This window comes from Sabethes cyaneus, chromosome 1, assembly GCF_943734655.1.
Source record: "Sabethes cyaneus chromosome 1, idSabCyanKW18_F2, whole genome shotgun sequence".
In the NCBI taxonomy this organism is placed as follows: domain Eukaryota; kingdom Metazoa; phylum Arthropoda; class Insecta; order Diptera; family Culicidae; genus Sabethes; species Sabethes cyaneus.
This window is the reverse complement of record NC_071353.1, coordinates 97,305,639-97,324,459: the sequence shown is the minus strand read 5'-3', so window position 1 is coordinate 97,324,459 and position 18,821 is coordinate 97,305,639. Positions and strand designations below refer to the sequence as shown.

General features: G+C 40.4%; 1 protein-coding gene across 2 annotated transcripts in view; it reads left to right on the top strand.

The window, feature by feature from the left end:
• LOC128746018 (protein timeless homolog) overlaps positions 1-18,821 on the top strand; it is a 155,280-nt gene that overhangs the window by 526 nt on the left and 135,933 nt on the right. For both annotated transcript variants that reach the window (XM_053843152.1, XM_053843098.1), the window contains exons 2-4: positions 15-787; positions 6,039-6,162; positions 6,493-6,656. In XM_053843152.1, coding sequence (XP_053699127.1) covers positions 15-787; positions 6,039-6,162; positions 6,493-6,656 — 1,061 coding nt within the window. The remainder of the gene's footprint in view (positions 1-14; positions 788-6,038; positions 6,163-6,492; positions 6,657-18,821) is intronic.

Sequence of the window (18,821 nt, the reverse complement as noted above, 5' to 3'; positions counted from 1 at the left end):
TTTTTTTTTTGTAGGATTGGTCGGAACGCGTTGAAGAACAAGAGCTTATAATTGAGCGTATTCTAACGTTGACTCGGAACGTTCTACGAGTTCCATCTAATATCGAGAAAGAGAAACGCTCCGATAATGATGCTAGCTTGCACGACCAGGTTTTGTGGGCTTTGCATCAATCCGGCATACTGGATTTGATTCTTTATATCCTTGGGTCTGAGCACGAACATCAGTATCATTTACATGCCTTGGAAATCATATCTTTAGTTTACCGCGAACAATCGGCTACTAATTTGGCCGATGCATTACTGCATCGTAGCTTAGCCGAAAAACAGCGTGATGAGCAAGAATTAATTACGGCTAGAAAAGATGAAAAGGCTAAACACCAAATTAAAGTACCAGCGGTTCGACACTCGCGGTTCGGTGGTATTTACGTGATGCAAAACTTGAAATCGGGTGCAGACAACGAAATAATTTGCCATCAATCGCTGCATAAGGTATTGGAGATGAAATTCGATTTAGACAAGAAACCGAACAAAAAGTCTTTCCGGCACGTACAAGAAACGGGTTCAGTTGAGCGGAAAAGTGCATTTTCGGTCCGGTTGTTTCTCCGTGAGTATTGTGTTGAGATTTTGCGTTCTTCCTTCAACACTGCAGTACGACAACTGAGAAGAATCCTAGAGCACAATGCCGGCAAAGAAGCGGGTGGTGGACACGATGATTCATATCTACTGTGGGCGATACGTTTTTTTATGGAATTTAATAGGGAATGTGGTTTTCAACTAGAACTTGTTAGGTAGGTTTTTATTATTTTTATATTTTTATTTTGTTAGTTATAGAGCAAATTTGAATTGCAATTAGCTATACTATAGAATAAGTAACGACTCATGTGTGCTAAAAGTTGTCCTTTTATATCCAACGTAATTTATAGCTTCAATGACAAACTTAGTTTTGATACAAAACCAAAATTAATTCTATTATGCTCAACATGATCTGGTTGAGGCCACTCTCGTATTATCCACGCAAGAAAACAGTCCACGAAAGTTTGTCTACGAGGAATGTGCACACCTGTATAAATAGAGTTTATTATCTATGCTTTCATTGTACAAGATTAACTCGCTAACTTATTAAATTGACTGCGCTCCAAGGGATTCTAATATTGTGCTTTGTGCTTTGAAAACATTGTGTAAATGGAGGTTTCTAATTGAAGTATGGGTTGATTTTACGGAGAGCCAACGAGTATCATTTTATGTGCATACTCGTTAATTACAAAGTAGTCGAACGACAACAAACAATTGTTAGTCCATATACGGGCGAATAAAGGATAAATCAATGAGACAAATGTAGTGCTTTCATTTTTCATGTTAGTGTTACCTGAATCATCTCGCGAAATGTTAAGTGCACTATTTCCTAGCGTCAACGTATTAGACCGACCGTTTCCTCCGTAGAAAAATGAGGAAATTTGGAATTGACCTAGTCTCACCAGCCGAAATAACCAGCTCAAAAGTAAGTAGGGATCAACTAAAGACCCGATTGAAGAACATAGAAAATCCGGGATTTATGAAATCAGTTGCCCACATTGCGAAAAGGATTACATCGGCCAGACTAGAAGGAATCTGGTAACACGTCCTAAAGAACACTTGGCACGGGAAACAAGAGCATCAAGAGATGCCGAGAAGGGTCTGACACACCTTTTTAGATCAAAAGTGGCTGAGCATATCTTCAACGACAACCATCCGCTGACCATTGACAACGCAAAAGTAGTAAACAACTGCTCTGCGTGGAAGATGAATGTAACGGAAACCCTGAAAATGGTTACTCTTGGCTTTTTAAAGATGTGCCAAAACGCAGACATACAGAGACACTCAGACGAAAAAACTTCGCTCTCTCTCTCTCTCTCTCTCTCTCTCTCCTTCCTCAGATCCCAATTTCACATTATTCGCATAATCCCATTAGGCTTTTTCAGGTTTACCTTAAGGGGGCATAGTACTTACCATATTTTTTGCCTTATATCAAATATTTTTTTCTCGATAACGCGAAAGGCGAATCGAATCGGGTTTTTGCATTCGAAACATTGCATTTTATACTAATATTTACAATTTTCTTTTCATATGGGCACCTCTTCCCCTTCCCCCTACGGCTCCTTGAAAATAGTCATTTCAAAAAAACATGAATTCCGGTACCATGGATTGGCGCTGGGGAGCTTATCCGAATTGAAAAATTCCAAAACGACATGAAAGTATATTAAATTATCTCGTGTTTGACAAAATGGCGACAATTAAACATAAAAGTAAAGTTTTTAGTCGAAAAAATGGACTTTAAACATTTCTAAAAAAATACAAAAATTATAATATCAAAAAAAGATGGGTCAAACTTCACTAGATAATTTTGTTAGCTTTAAAACAAAAACAGAATCATGAGAATTGCTTGAGCCGTTCTTCAGATAGTTATGGTACCGACTTTGAAAACCTGGTTTCGAGAAAAACGGCGTTGAAGTTTTTATTCACTGTGTAATTGCTCCAGACATGCGCGGTGCAAGTAGCTGTAACTTTCTCAATTTTTGGAATTCATCCAAACGGCTTCAAACACATATCCAAATGTTATTTTTTCGAAATAATCAATAAAAAAATTTGGGGTTTAAAAATTGAAAATGTACTATGCCCCCTTAATTTAATCAATTTTTTATATTTCAGACCCTTGCAATAGAATTAGTTTACCAATAAAATTCAGTTTACAATAGAATTAGTTTATCTACACCAACTGTGTATACCTACACAGGTAGTCTTAACCAATCATTGCATCCGTTTACCTACACTAATTTTGTATACCCGCACATAGATTACGTAACCTTAAGCTCCTATAAAAACTGCAAAATTGCTTTGGCTAATTTAGTTCGAAAACAGATACTGAGGAAGCCTGCAAGTCGTAGGCGAAATACGTATCTGTCAATAATAAAATATACATAGTGGAATTAAATTGGATAAGTTTTCTTTTTAGGGGCCATCCATATACCACGTGGACAGCTTAGAGGGGGGTGGGGGGTATGAAAATGTCCACGCTTGTCCACGGAAGGGGGGGAGGGGGTATGGAAAATGTCCACGTGGACAAGTTTTTTTTTCTACAAAAAATAGAAATTAGAAACAGCAATGTTGAATTGATTCTACATATGTATTAGCATTAACCATTGATCAGTGATTGTTTTTGAGCTCAAATAAAGATTTATCTTCTGAGGCATATGTTGACACATGAACCGATCATTACGAGGGCACATATCTGGAATAAATCTTATCGAGAAGATTAAGCCTGCGTTAGTACACATAGCTGTTGATTGCCGAACCTGACATTTGATGTAATGCAGTAATAAAGATGTTATTATTGTTTTACAATCCTTGCCCTCTTTTGAAAATGATAAAAATAACAGAAGAATCCACGAATAGTCACCAGTAACGTGACTCATTTATCATTTAGGTCGCGCTTGCACCAAATATGCATTGTAGTTTGCCTCAAAATCAAATGCAAGGGCATCCATGGGCAACGTATTTCCAAAAGGATCCTCCTGCAGAAAATTTTATGAATCACATCGCATCGGAAAGGTCTTGTGTTGTATTGAAGTAGACGGCCAAACTGAGGTGCTAACTAACCAAAGACAAAGATACTCTGGACAGAGATGAATCGTCAAGCGAAAGTCAAGCTGAAACGGACTTTATTGTAGTCGATAATAATTTGCAGTAGACAAGATCACAAGAATTAAGGTTCTAACACCTTGCATACGGATTATAATACGCTGCGGAAAATTGACGGAAAATCCATGGAAAAACTCAAACTTCCGCAATGACTGAAAATCCGTATGCATTGTGTCGGGGTCTTTAGACTGGAGCTTCCATTCACGTAAGCTTTTTCAATAAATACTGCATAAATCAAGTTGAAAATAAAATTTAGCAGAATGCATTTCAGTTTTGTTTTGTTTGTCCACGTGGACAAACAGGGGAGGGGGGTGGGGGTTGAGCAAATGTCCACGCTTGTCCACGGAGGGGGACGGGGGGGTTGAAAATTGGTATTTTTCTGTCCACGTGGTATCTGGATGGCCCCTTATTTAATTTCCAACATCTTAGACGTCAACTATCACGCAATGTTACCTCACAGATGTGGGTGTATTTTGCAAACTGTTCCAGGCATGTTACACGAAATCGTACATAAAATATACATTACATTTTAGAATACTGTGTATGTTATGAGCAGTTGGGAGCCCGTTTATTTTATACTATTTTTTATTTTACTGTGAACAAGAGCAGAAAATTATTTCATCACATAAAATAGTAATTAAATATTCTCCACGTTGTGGTAAAATCTACAGTATATAACAATGAATAATGGTTCTGTATAACACTCCGACGAAAAGGTTCTGGCACGCGTCATTCTGATACTGTACTTATTTACACTGCAACACTGGTTAGAGATTATAATTCCTTGCGTTGGATAAATGTTGCACATAACTTAGTTTAGCAATTCTTTTCTCGAAAAACTTAGTCTGGAGAATGTTATGATAAGATAATTAAACTTCACCGAGAAACGAAAGATATTTACGTTCATAAGGACTAAGCTAAACTAAACGAAAAGCTTATTTAACATTAATGAGCTATCAAAACTCTCGTAACAAATGAATCGTACGTGAAAGTTTTCGTGCGGCAGGTCGAACTAGTCCCATTTACTCCAGATGTAGAGCTTTCAGGCCGTTTTTAATGCCTTTTTAGAAAATTATCTAAAAAATCTTGTTCCACAATTAGTCCAGCGAAAATGAAAGTCATTGAAGAGAACAGAAAATAAATACAAAATCTAATAAAGCTTGAACCTTGTTGCTTTCGAAATTTGATATTTCTTCTAACGACAATGTAGCGTTTATATAGTTTGTGAAAAAGATTTGGTTTTTAGGTCTTAGCTTAGTCATTGGATCATCCAAATTCAAATCGTTTTAAAGCACTTGGAAGTTTGAATATATACGTTTATTCTTGCTAAAAATCGCATAATTGTTTCGTTTGAAACAATAAAGTTGTAGCAAAATTGGAAAACAGGACATATTTTGGTAGAAAAAAGTGTCCCGGTTGCGAAACACTTTGAAAAATTCATAAAGAAGAAAAGACAATACAGAAATATAGAAGGAAAATAAAATATTTAAATCATTAACGAAAAACATCTTAAATGCAAAGTCATTTATATGTTTCTTAATTTAGGCATCGAAATTTGAATTGCAATAATTTACATTTCAATTATGTTTCAATTTCAATTATTTTGAGTGAGTTATTTCGAACACATTTCCTACGAAACATTCTATAAGCTAAGCTGTATTTTGATTGATGTTTGCGCAAAAGCTAGAAATACAATGAGACGAGACGTTAGTAGTAACTTGGCAGTGATAATTTAATAAACAGTAGGTAGGTGTTTCACAACCGGGGAGAATGTACTACACATTTCCGTAATTATCGCTAATTTTCATCATCTTTCAATTGTTTCAATCAATTTTCGAAGCAATAATTACAGCATAAAATAAAGCACAGTGTAGTTTTTTATTGCATATTTTATTTTCGGTAACACAAAAGGTTCAAAATTGCTTTATTTATTTAGAATAGTATTAAAACAGTTTATCGATTTATTCTCAGAGGAAACTTTTACAACTTTGCAACTGGCCCTTTTTCGTGCGATCAGTATTATTGATCTGTGGTGATATTGCAACTGGCCTAGCAAATTATGTCTTAGTTCCAATTTTAATATATGTTCAACTGAAGGTAGGACGCAAATAGTGTTTACTTTATGTCTGTTTCATCAAGCACACAAAAAACGTTTGAAAGGAATCTTATTTATATTTCGTATTGATTCATAGTGTTGAAATCAATTAAAAATACTCTTATGTATTCACAGTGCGAAAAATAAGTAAACATTCAAATGAAACCCTATATGATTAAAAAACATGCATAATGATTTTGTTTCTTTAATGTCGCATCTATATGCTTTTTATTCTAATACTATTTCCCTTTGTTTTTATGTTTCTTTAGCGAGTCATTGAGTGTACGATGCTTCCACTGGATTATAACTCGCATAGAGCACTACATCGACATGATGGCATCGGACAAAACTCGCGTCCGCCTGTGGGCACGTCGTCTGCACATTGCTGTAGAGGTAATTTTGCACCTTCCTTCTCCCACAATCGTTTAGCAATTTCATAAATATTAAATCACTCCGTTTTTTCATTTTCCATACCTTTAACGTGTAACGTCCTTTCGCCTTCAACGATGTGTCTTGCATTTACTTCCGGATACATGCAAACGCGGCCCTGCGACTTACCATCGCTTATTGTGTAATGTGTTGTATCATGGTTCACCGCTTGCCTGCTGCTCGGAATTGCTACCGGTGCACGGATCACTGATCAACCCTGTCTCCGGTATTAATATATTAACTTGCCTTCTGGATGGTATATGACGCGGAACCATGATTACAATGCACAAACAGGCTTACCGTGAGATGTTGCAAAGTTTGCAAGCACTGCAGAAGCTCCCGGACGCAAAAGCTAAAGATTTGTTCCTGATGCTGCAAAACAACGTTTTCTACGTGCTCGAGTATCGCGAAATGATCCTACATTTGCTCATTGGTTACAGTGAAACTAACAATACACGGTAAGTGAAATATGTGGTTTTTGTAAGTTTTAAATTGTGTAATGTACTAAAAACAGTTAGGCCATTACAAATATTTAAAAAAGTTTTTGTCCCTCCGGTGTTGGGCCATTGAAGATTTTTTAATCGCGCAAAAAAAATGGATTTTAGGCCTTTTTACTTAAAGTTTAAATGTGAAAACCAAATCTATTCTTGCTTTTAATCAGTGGCGACTCATGGGGGTTTAGCTTACCTGTTCAACCAGCGAAAAATACAAATTAATACGCAGCTTTTTTTATCGCATTTCTATATTTTAATCAACAAACATTAGGGGTTTTTACCGTAGCGCTTGCTATGTTGCGTAAACGGTATATTTCGTGTATATACTGCCGCAATTTGCATTGCAGTTCCAGTTTCTATGGAGATGGAACTGTTATGCGAGTAGCGGCACTATAAATACACAATACTCCATATACGCAACATAGCAAGCGCTACGTGAATATCCCTATTTATTTAAATAACAACGGAATACGACGGTTTACTTTACCAGTAAACTCGTCTCTGAATTTTAATTACGAACCGAAAAATTTCCGTTCAATTTACCTATTGAACCAAATTCAAGAATTACCACTTTACTGTGATGCGCGCACAAGCCCACATCACACGCACCACAAGCAACAAGCAATATGCGCAAGTTGTTCAATGCTAAAGATGAACAAGTTAATGAGAAAATTTTGCGAATAATGCATGCCAAATTGCCAACCGCGCTCTATTTTCAAATCTCCTTCATACCAACACATTGTTCCTGGTGCTAATCTCTAAAGCAACGTTCAAACGTCGTGTTGAACGTTTTACTCATTAGCTTCCTAACTAAATAAATTGGAATCAAAGCGCAGGCCATAGGGATATGTGGTAGTAAGTTGTTCAATGCTGAAGATGAACGAGACAATAAAGCGCCCGCGCTTTCGAGTACAAGCTATGTCACATTCTCTTTATCTCCTTCGTACCAACATATTGTTCCTGGTACTAATTCAGTATCAAGAATCAATACCAGGAATAATGTGTTGGTATACTTGTGCATTGGGATCTCTAAAGCAACGTTCAAATGTCGTGTTGAACGGTTTGCTCATCAGCTTCGTAACTAAAATAAATTCGTATTGCATTGCATATGCGTCGGTGCAAACGAAATTTTGTCGGGCTGAATTTTGTTTGCCTGTCCTATGAACAGGTTGAACATGCAGACGAGTCGCCACTGCTTTTAATAAATACGTTGTTATTTTTAATGCAAAAATCTACGAACAAAAAGACAAAGAGAAGAAAATTTTTTGGGCCGAGTTTCGGAAATTCCACTGTTTGAACTTCCATTTTTATTTCGTGCTAGAAGCTTTAACTCAACTCGTACACTCATTTTTCCAGTTTTTCAGGCTGTAGAGCCTACAGACAATTGATTTTATAAAAAAAAATTTAACTCATATCCTATAAATTATTTTTTTTGCCCCACGATTTTTCAAGCCAATATCCAAGGGGGGGGGATGACAAAAACTTTGAAATTGATTTGCAAGAGCCTTATAAAACATTAATGTGATTTTTATTGATTAAAATAGTTCATAATCTATTATCGGGTTGGCAATGTTATGAAATGTTACCTAAACATTTAGAATAGCAAATAAAACTGCTTCCAAGATTTGTCTTTTAAGGCTGCTATAAAAATTTTGCTTCTTAGTATTCGTATTCGGCTCTCAAGGCAGAGACGTCTAGTTCGATTCCCGATGAAGTCGAGGTGTTTTTTCGACTAGCACTGGAACGGTGTATCTATACCTGGGGTGACATTGCGATTCTCGTTTCGAGTGATATTGGTTCATTTCGACCACGTTAAACGAATGGGTGAAACGAACCAAACTCACTCGAAACGAGAATCGCAATGTCACCCCTGTTGTGCTTTATCCTATACACAACAAACGAAATGTGCCAAACGAAATCGAAATTCTCTCTGCGGTAATACTTTTTAATCTGTTAATCTTGTAATCTGGTAATCTTTATAATAAACCAATGGTTTCCAACCTTTTTTGATTCGCGAATGCCCTGGCGGAATGCCGTATACTACTTTTGTAGCTACGAGCTAAATTTTTGGCAAACCCCCATTTGAGAAACGCTGTAATAGACGAAGGAAAAGGTATAGAAGAAAGTAATGAAACAAAGATTTGTATAAGGTACACCGGGGCAAGTGGGACCTAAAAAATGCATAGTTTGGATTTATTTTACTGTGTTTTCTATACCTATGATTATTTTAAAATTCTTTCAGCACAGAAACTCTTCAGTGGTATCACTTCGAAGGATTAATTACGAAAAAGGCCTATGAATGTACATGAAATGAATTTGGAGAAGAATTTTCAAAATTATGGCGATAGGTCCAACTTACCCCATTTACCTTCAAATTTGAGCATAAAATAATAGTAAATTGTGTAAGTTAATATATACAGCAATGTTAAATCATTGCAAGAAGCAATCAAAAACAATATTTGTACGAAGGGTTCATTCAAAAATGGCGTAACAAAATCAGATCGCAACGGGTGACTTTATAATGTATATAAACCACTTGGGCCCCTTGGTTTAGTGCTTTTTGGTTTTATTTTAAAGTTTTACTGGTATAAATATGATGTAATTGAACTGAACTTCATCTAAAAAATGTATTAAGACAGGAAGTTTTTGTGCTAAAACACTTTATTTTTAATAGGTCCCACTTGCCCCGGGTGCTTTCAAGTGCCGACCTTATTTCGACCCATTTTTTTAATGCCGTTTGTCAAATTAAACAACTAGTTTTCGGGTGTAAATTGTTAATACACTCATTATGTGTACCTACTGTCAGAAAAACATGTACTTTTACGTAAAACCTGTGGCCAAAATATCATTTATAGAAAGGTGCGTCAAACTTACAACGCAAATTGAAAATAACACTCAAATTGAAAGTCCAATTTTGATGTTTGGTATGCCTGGTATAAATGATCTATAATTTTAATACATGCGTTTGAGTTGTATCTTTCATTTCTAGAAAGGTTCGGTAGGAGAAAATGAGGTTGAAGAGAGTTATGAGCTCCGTTCCCACTTACCCGTATTTCCACTTGCCCCGGGGTACCTTAATCTTCTTAGGGCTGAATGTTAGATTGGTAGATGATAGCAGGATCTTTTAAAGCTTATTTGGTTCATAGTTCGTTGTCTTCTGCTACTGTCTTACCTGACTCACAGGAAATAGACATTGTTTACACGGGTTCGTGTTGGTGCGAATGGTTTCAAAAATGGGTCTCCTTCGATAGGCTGAAATCTCGAAAGACTGAAAACCGAAAGGCTGAAAATTCAAAAGGCTGAAAATCAAAAGGATGAATATGACGTAAGGCTGAAAAATATATAAGGTTGAAAAGAAGTGCATTGTTTTACAGACTTTTGCAAATATTACAGTTTTATTAACATAAAGATTATTTCTGAGTCAAATTCTTCTGCTACAGTTATTATTTAAAAAATTTAACGTTAAGTTTTTAAAACAGTTGAAAAATTTCTTGCTATTCATAGACAAGAATTAGCCCATTTGGGCTAAAACTTAAGACATAAGAATAAGTTTAGCTAATTATTTTAAATGAAAACTTAAGTGCAATTTTTATTTGCGTCGCTGTAATAAGACTCGGTTACTTATTTAGCATTTAATTTCAATATGCTGTCGAAAAACTGTTAAAAAATTGCGGAGGATTAGCCAGCCCCACCCCCTCTCTCCCGGTAATAAGCCGTCAATGCCTGAAGTAATACTTGTAATCAATATGCAGTATGGTTGCTGTTTCTACCAAATTTCAACTATCTAACCGAAAATATTCGCCATCTTCTGCCTGTTCAAATGAACATGAAATGAGTTGAAAATGAGTGACTACTTTCATAGAATACCATTTTAAAACGGATAGGTTTTCTTTCTAGGCTTAGAAGCGACATTCTACTCTGCTAGGAAATAGCAATTCCATGTTTTTTCTTCTTCTCCAAGAAACTTTTTTAACAGTAAGCAATATAAGTGGCGCTACGCGGCAATATTGTATAGTCAAGTCACTTTTTACGCAAAGGGTGCGTTCTGCGAAAATCCCGAAATTCGCGTAAAAAGATGCGAAAATTCCGGAATTCGCGTAAAAAATCGCGCAATTCCTGAAATTCGCTCAAAAACCCCATAGAACGTTAAATATATATTATCAGTTAGATTATAATATTGCAATTCGTTACGAGTATAGAATATCCGCCAAGGTAGTGCTTTTTCGTGTTTGAGTACTTTAAGGTAAATGTCAGTTAAAATACTTGGCTTTCTTGAGTCCCTTAATACTTATACTTTCAAATGTTTAAGAAAAAATCGTTCTCGGATCATATAACTTGACATATTGCATTACAGTTCTCTAAACCTCGCTTTTTCGTGCAAAATTTCTTTGAAAATATTTATTGATCACCAGCGTCCCAAAAATCAGTTAAGCAGTGGCAAAGCATTAATTTGTGATTTATAGAATGGAATAGTTCGAGTCATTGGATTTAACTATTGCAGTTAAAAAATTCCCGTATGAGTGAATGAGTATGCTTTACTTCGTCTATAAGGTTTGCCAGGGGAAAGCAAAGCAAACAGAACTGTTTTATTCATACGGGCGAGTATGTCATTAAACTTTCGCGGCCTTCTGCCTGCTCAAGTGTTCGTTATATGCTGTCCTTATTCGCTGCCGATCGTTCGAACTCAACTAAGGGATAACCCCTACTAGTCAGCAAACCACGGAAAATGGTTACACCTAAATAGAGGCGGTTTCGGCGGGTCGATTCAACGGCCGACATCATTATTGGAAACTGTGGTACGACGGTGGAATTCTACACCAGACTAAAATTGGTTTGGCGAGGGCTAGGAAGATTGGGTTAAAAATCAATGTACTACATAAACAAATAAATAACAAATAAATAAACAATGCGTCGAACATCAAATATATAGTAGGAAGAGGCTCCAAAGAAAACAACGTTCTCCTCCCACGGTCATTGACTATTGACTGCGATAACTGGAAGTGGTTGATGAGTTCATATATTTGGGACCTCTGATCACCGCCGATAATAATACGCGTAAGGAGATTAAATGACGCATTCAAGATGGAAGTAGAGCCTACTTGACGATGTACAAAACACTGATCATACATGTAGCCCGCTACGTACTTGCGACCAAGCATGGTCATAAAATGCATCAACGTCAAATGTTACTCGTCACGTCACAACGTCAACGATACTCAATCCCCGATTCAACTCACACAACCATCACCTTTTATGTGCTCGCTCAAAGAGACCCAGCATGCTCTCATAGCAATTTTCGTGATTTGTGGCAAGTGAACCAAATTGAATGTGAGTTTGTTTGAATATTTGAAATATATGAAGAATAATTACAATATGTTTTAATAGCAGAAGCGTGAATCAAAGCTGAATGATCAGTGAGCATAATTGAACCAAGTTCAAACCAAATCCAATTGCTCATGACTTTTTCCATCCTTGCTTACGACAGTAAGTTTGCTTGCAGAACAGTAATACATATCGGGAGATGGGTACAGCTTTCATAGTGATGGGCGAGATGCGGAAACGGGTGATTGGGTGGTGGCCTGTGATGTCAGATCTACCTAATCAGATCTACTAAATTTGGGACCCTTTAATTTTCTCAATTTCTGTGCGTTTAGAATTATAGACCAGCAGACTTCAAACAAAGAATACTTCATATAATCTTCATATTATGTACATGTTTGGACTGCATAGTTTCCCCGATGTCGAGTAAAAGAGTGGGTTCCAAATTTAAGCATGCACAAAACTCCGTAGATCTGCCATCGCTGTGGTGGTCGATCAATCCTCGAATGTGCAGGTTGAGAATCAAGACCCGGTTCTTCAACATAAGCATCATTAACGTGCACAAACCTCTGAAGTACCGACGACGACAAGAATCAATTCTACGCACAGTTGGAGAGTGAATACGACCGCTGCCCAAAACATGATATCAAGATCGTCATCGGGATTTTCAATACTCATGTCCGTCAGGAGGAGGAACACAAGCCGGTGATTGGAAACATATCGACTTTGCCGACCTGACGTGCAGCTTGCGATTTATTTATTTATGATTTTCAAACCTATCGTGTAGCCCTAACTTCTACGTTAATACATGAAATGTGCAGTGGCTCGCTATTGACAGGCAAAAACACTTGCGCTACCTATGTTACGAAAAGAATAATAAACGCGACCATGCGCGTTTTGGTTACGTTAACAAAATGACAAACTAGGTCAATGCTATAAGTGAAAGACTACCGCGGTTAATGTCTTCCGGGACCCTCTAACGCAGCAGTTCCCAACCTTTTTCGGTTCGCGAACCCCCTGGCGGATTTCCCTATACTACTATCCCTATACTGCAGCGAACTAAAGTTTTGGCGAACCTCTGGGGGTTCGCGAACCCCCATTTCGGAAATACTGCTCTAACTGGTAAGACCGTCTGTAGATGGCCTTCGCTTTTGGAGCTCCAGAGCCACATACGAAATTTGTTTTGAATTGACAATATGAGAAATATGTTCAGAATAGATTTCCTGACATCTTGACACTAATATCACAACATTCTGACCATGCATTCAAAAGTTATCATCTTCCAAAAACAAGAATTCCGAAAAATTCTGAAAAAAATTATGGTGCGAATATTCCCGTTTTACGTTTGAAGAAAAGGAACATCTAGAACAAAATGCTCAATCTCAAATTTTTGCTATGAGTAATTTACACGATCTTTTTCAATTTCCTGAAATATTTGAACTGAAAAAAAATTTGGGTAGAGTCGATTGTCGGCACTTCTCAGACATTATCAACGTCAGATCCTATCGAAGTGCTAACGTTGACTATCTAGTGATGGTGAATGCGCCCAAAACTCTCAGTTGTACAACATTCGGTACCGACGCCAGCCTCGGTTAGATCTCGCGCGGCTGAAACAGCCGAATGTCGCCGCAAACTACGCGCACTCACTCGAAGCTGCACTGCCGGAAGCAGACGAGCTGGACGAAGCCCCTCTTTAGTACACCATCAAAATAGCCATTAGTAGTATAGCGGAGAGCTCCATTGGGCAAGTAGCACGGAATCTACGGAACGGCTGATTTGACGATGAATGTAGGAGCGTGATACACGAGAATAACGCTGCACGGGCGGCCAAGATGCGCAGTACCACATGTAAGAACGTGAAAAGACCCAAACAAGAAGATACAGTGAAAGCAAATGTTCTGGGAGGAAAAGCGCTACCAGGAAGAGCAAGAAAATGCAGAGTTGGAGCGGCTCCATCGTTCTCAGGTAACGAGAAATTTCTAACAGAATCTCAACGGATCCCGCAAAGGCTTTGTACCGCGAGCCAAAATGTGTCGAGATAAGAAAGGCAGTATTTTGCCGGACTATCGTGAGGTAACCGATAGATGAAAGCAGCACTTCGATGAACATCTGAATGGCGCCCATGCGGAGAACTATAGCGGCAGCGAAAGCAATTTCGACGGTGCAACAAACGGGGAAGAGGTACCAGCCCCAACGATAGGCGAAGTTAAAGAGGCCATCATAAACAATAAATTAGCTGAGAAAGATGGCATCGGAGCGGAGCTTACTAAAAGGAGACCAAAAAACCTGGCCGTTTGTATGCACCGGCTAATTGTTTTAGGATACGGAACAGCTACCAGAGGAGTTGAAAGTCTACAAGGTGATGGTCTATTTGCCTACTGTTCAACATAGCGCTACAAGGTTTTATGAACCGAGTAGATATCAATACGTTGGGCACGATCTTCAACAAATCTAGTCAATTCATCTGCTTTGCCGATGGCATGGATATTATCGGCAGAACATCTATGGTGGTGGCTGAACAGTACACCAGACTAAAGCGCGAAGCAAAAAGATTGGGTTAAAGATAAATACTTCTAAAACAAAGTACATGCTGGCCAGCGGAACCGAGGCCAATTGACACCGCTAAGAACAATCTTCGACGGCGTACAGGGGAACGGAGTGTGGAGGCGGAGGATGCATTTTGAACTTGCATAAGTCTATGGCGAACCCAGTATCCAAAAAGTGGCTAAAGCGGGACGGAAACTATGGGCAGGGCATGTTGCAAGAATGCCAGAGAACTCCCCTGCAAAGATGGTGTTTGCCTCAAATCCGGTAGGAACAACACGAGCAGGAACGCAGCGAGCAAAATGGTTAAACCAGATGGAGCGAAATCTGGTGTAGAGTACTCGGTGTCCAAGGAATTGGAAAGCGGTAGCCCACAACCGAGTTAACAGGAGAAACGTTGTTCAAAAGGCTTTCTCTTAGGACGGCAAGCCACTCATGTAAGTGTGTATATACTAGCCTCAGAGGAAAGATGGGAAACTAAATTGGTGGTGACGCTAGTATATAAGCAATGTTGCGAATCAAGCGAGAAGTCAACCATACCTACTCACACGCAAAAGAGTATGAGAAAAATAGCATTCAACACAAGCGCCACACACGCAAGCGTAAAATAAACAGCCGCCGGTGCTGTGTGAGATTTTTTTTACCCCCACACTCGCGCACTCATCCGCACATCGTCTTCCTGCATGACTTATTCCCGAGACAAAAATCAAATGCCCGTGAGGCTGGTGGTGCACTGGGATACAAATCTTGCATTACTTTTTCTTCTTCTTTTTCATCTTCGCCCTCGATTCTACTCACGGGCGGGAGCGCGAGCCCTCGCGTGTGATCGGCATCTGCAGACGCTACAACGACGAACGACGAGCGACAACTGTAGCTGCTAGCTAGACACACGTGCAAAAACTCGTTGCACTGCATTATGAAGTAAAAGCGGGAGTTTTAAAGGGAAGCTCATGCCGGCGTTTTTGCTAGAATGAGTACGCGTGTGTGAGAAAATTAGACCACACGAGTGCGGGCTTCGCAACACTGTATATAAGGCGATTTTAATTTGAAATTCTATAGAAGAATTCCAGGTAAACATTGTTCTGAAATGGATGTCTGTTCTCTGTGCATATACTTAAAAAATTTAAAAATAATAATGGTTTTTGTACAGTAGAAAGGCGATATCACACCACAAACAGGATTATTTCAGTTTTTTACCTTTGTTATACTATAACAAAGGTTTAAAAATTGGTCGAAAAACACGAAATTGATCCGAGGCCGGAGGGCCAAGTCACATATACCAATCGATGTGTGTGTGTGTGTGTGTGTGTGTGTGTGTGTGTGTGTGTGTGTGTGTGTGTGTGTGTGTGTGTGTGTGTGTGTGTGTGTGTGTGTGTGTGTGTGTGTGTGTGTGTGTGTGTGTGTGTGTGTGTGTGTGTGTGTGTGTGTGTGTGTGTGTGTGTGTGTGTGTGTGTGTGTGTGTGTGTGTGTGTGTGTGTGTGTGTGTGTGTGTGTGTGTGTGTGTGTGTGTGTGTGTGTGTGTGTGTGTGTGTGTGTGTGTGTGTGTGTGTGTGTGTGTGTGTGTGTGTGTGTGTGTGTGTGTGTGTATGTGTGTATGTATGTATGTATGTATGTATGTGTGTGTGTTTTTTTTTTTTTTTTTTAACGAGTAGGGAAATCTGCTATCAGACACCTGAGAAGACAGCTCAGGGAGTGGGGTTTGGTATCCCGTGAAGATCGTGGAGATCCAGACCCACTAAAACCCTACTCGAGTCTCCAGCCTCAATCCCCCCTGGAACCACCTTCTCGGTATTACTTCAGGGAGGGGCTATTGTGCTTAACGCACGCTCTTAGATAACTACTGGACTATGGTAGTTAGGCTGTTTATTCGCCGTTGATCGGCTTTCCAACGATTTTGTAGCTCAAGTACGATCTGGGTAGCAGCCGCATTGACCGCACCCCAGACGTCCGAGCTAGAACACATCCTTTGGACTAAGTTATCCGGAGTAGTGTCCTGTCCGCTAACTGCCATCATGTTGCTTCTCACGCCCTCGAAACGAGGGCATATGAAGAAAGCATGTTCTGCAGTTTCCTCAACGTCCGCGCATTCAGGACACTCGGGGGACTCCGCATGCCCAAATTTGTGCAGATACTGTCTAAAACAACCATGCCCTGACAGAATCTGTGTCAGGTGGAAGTTGACTTCGCCATGACGCCTGTTGACCCATCCGGATAGTTCCGGGATAAGTCTATGTGTCCACCGGCCTTTTGTGGAATCAGACCATGCCCGCTGCCATGTGATCATCGAGGCCGATCTTATGGTACTCCGTATGCCTCTAGTTCCACGTTGGTTGAAGCACTCTACGTCCTCGCTGATGATGATACCAATAGGCATCATACCCGCTAAGACGCAGATTGCGTCATGTGAAACTGTGCGGTACGCACTCGCCACTCTTAAGCACATGAGACGATAGGTGCTTTCCAGCTTGGCTAGATAGCTTTTGGTACCTAACGCCGATGACCTAACGCCGATGACCACACCGGCCCGCCATACCTGAGTATGGACTGGACCACGTTGGCTAAAAGCCTTCGCTTGCTGCCATATACCGCAGAGCTATTAGACATCATACGAGACAATGCCGAAATAGCTGTGGAAGCCTTCTTGCAGGCATAGTCGACGTGGCTCCCGAACTTGAGCTTGTCGTCGACCATGACTCCAAGGAGTTTTAAGAACCGCGTTGACGAAATAGTGCAGTCCCCGACACTGATATTTGCTTGCTGCACCGACTTGCGGTTGTTAACCACGATAACCTCCGTTTTATGATGCGCTAGGTCCAGTTTCCTGGATCGCATCCAATCTTCAACAATGCTTATAGAGTGGGCAGCCGTCAACTCAACCTCTCTGATAGATTCACCGTAGACTTCCAAGGTGATATCGTCCGCAAAGCCGACAATCGCCACCCCTACCGGAAACTTTAGCTTCAACACCTCGTCATACATGATGTTCCACAACACCGGGCCCAGTATGGAACCTTGCGGAACCCCTGAGGTGATTGGAACGCATTTCTGACCCTCCTCCGTGTTGTAGCATAGCACACGATTCTGGAAATAATTTTCCAGAATTCTGTACAGCGACACCGGCACTTGGACGTTCCGAAGCGAGCTGGCTATGGAGTCCCAGCTAGCGCTATTAAACGCATTTCTCACGTCGAGCGTGACAACTGCGCAATAACGAATACCTGTCCTCTTGGGCTGGATTGCCACCTCGGCTGTCTTAGTGACAGACAAGATGGCATCCACCGTAGATTTGCCTTTTCGGAAGCCGAATTGGTTCCTTGACAGACCGTTTGTACCCTCCGTGTACTGTACGAGTCTGTTAAGGATAACCCTCTCCAGCACCTTGCCGGCAGTATCGAGTAGACAGATCGGCCTATATGACGAGGGGACACCCGGAGGTTTTCCCGGCTTCGGCAATAGGACCAGGTTCTGTCGCTTCCATCTGTCCGGGAAGTGGCCAGCTTCCAGGCATCTATTCATTACTGCCCCGAATAATTCGGGAGCCTCTAAAATAGCCGCTTTAATGGCCATATTCGGGATACCGTCTGGCCCCGGTGCCTTGCTCACCTTTAGGGATTTAGCGAAATCAATGAGTTCCTCGTTCGTAACCGTCACTTCCTCCCCGACCTCCAAACCGCCGTCGCCCACGTTACTTTGGATGTTCGGCTGGGAGGCCGACCATCCTACGCTATGGTCTGAGATACTGGAACGTCGGCCGTGGGACGACTCAGCGGCCTGGGGCCAGGGCCTTGGCTCGTGGCGCGGAAAGAGGCCCTCGATGATCCGCTCCAGCATCTCTGGCGATTGCTCAGCGGGCGCCATCACACCCTTGGTCTTTGCCATTACGACTCTGTAGGCATCACCCCACGGGTTCGCATTGGCACTAGCACATAACCTTTCAAAGCAGTCTCGTTTACTAGCTTTTATCCCGCTCTTAAGCGCTGCGCGTGCAACAACGAGTGCTACTCGACATTCAGCCCTGCTTTCGTCCGAACGAGCTCTTTGCATAATTCTCCTCGCACGAAAGCACGCACCGCGGAGTTCCGCAATTTCATCTGTCCACCAGTAAGCCGGTGACCTGCCATACCTAGGACGACCTTTCCTAGGCATGGTAGCGTCACATGCTCGCGACAGTACCTCAACCAAATGATCAGCGTTCGGATCGGGCATACCGCGATCACCGCACTCTCTCCGGATCGCTTCCACAAATACTTCGGGATCGAAGTATGA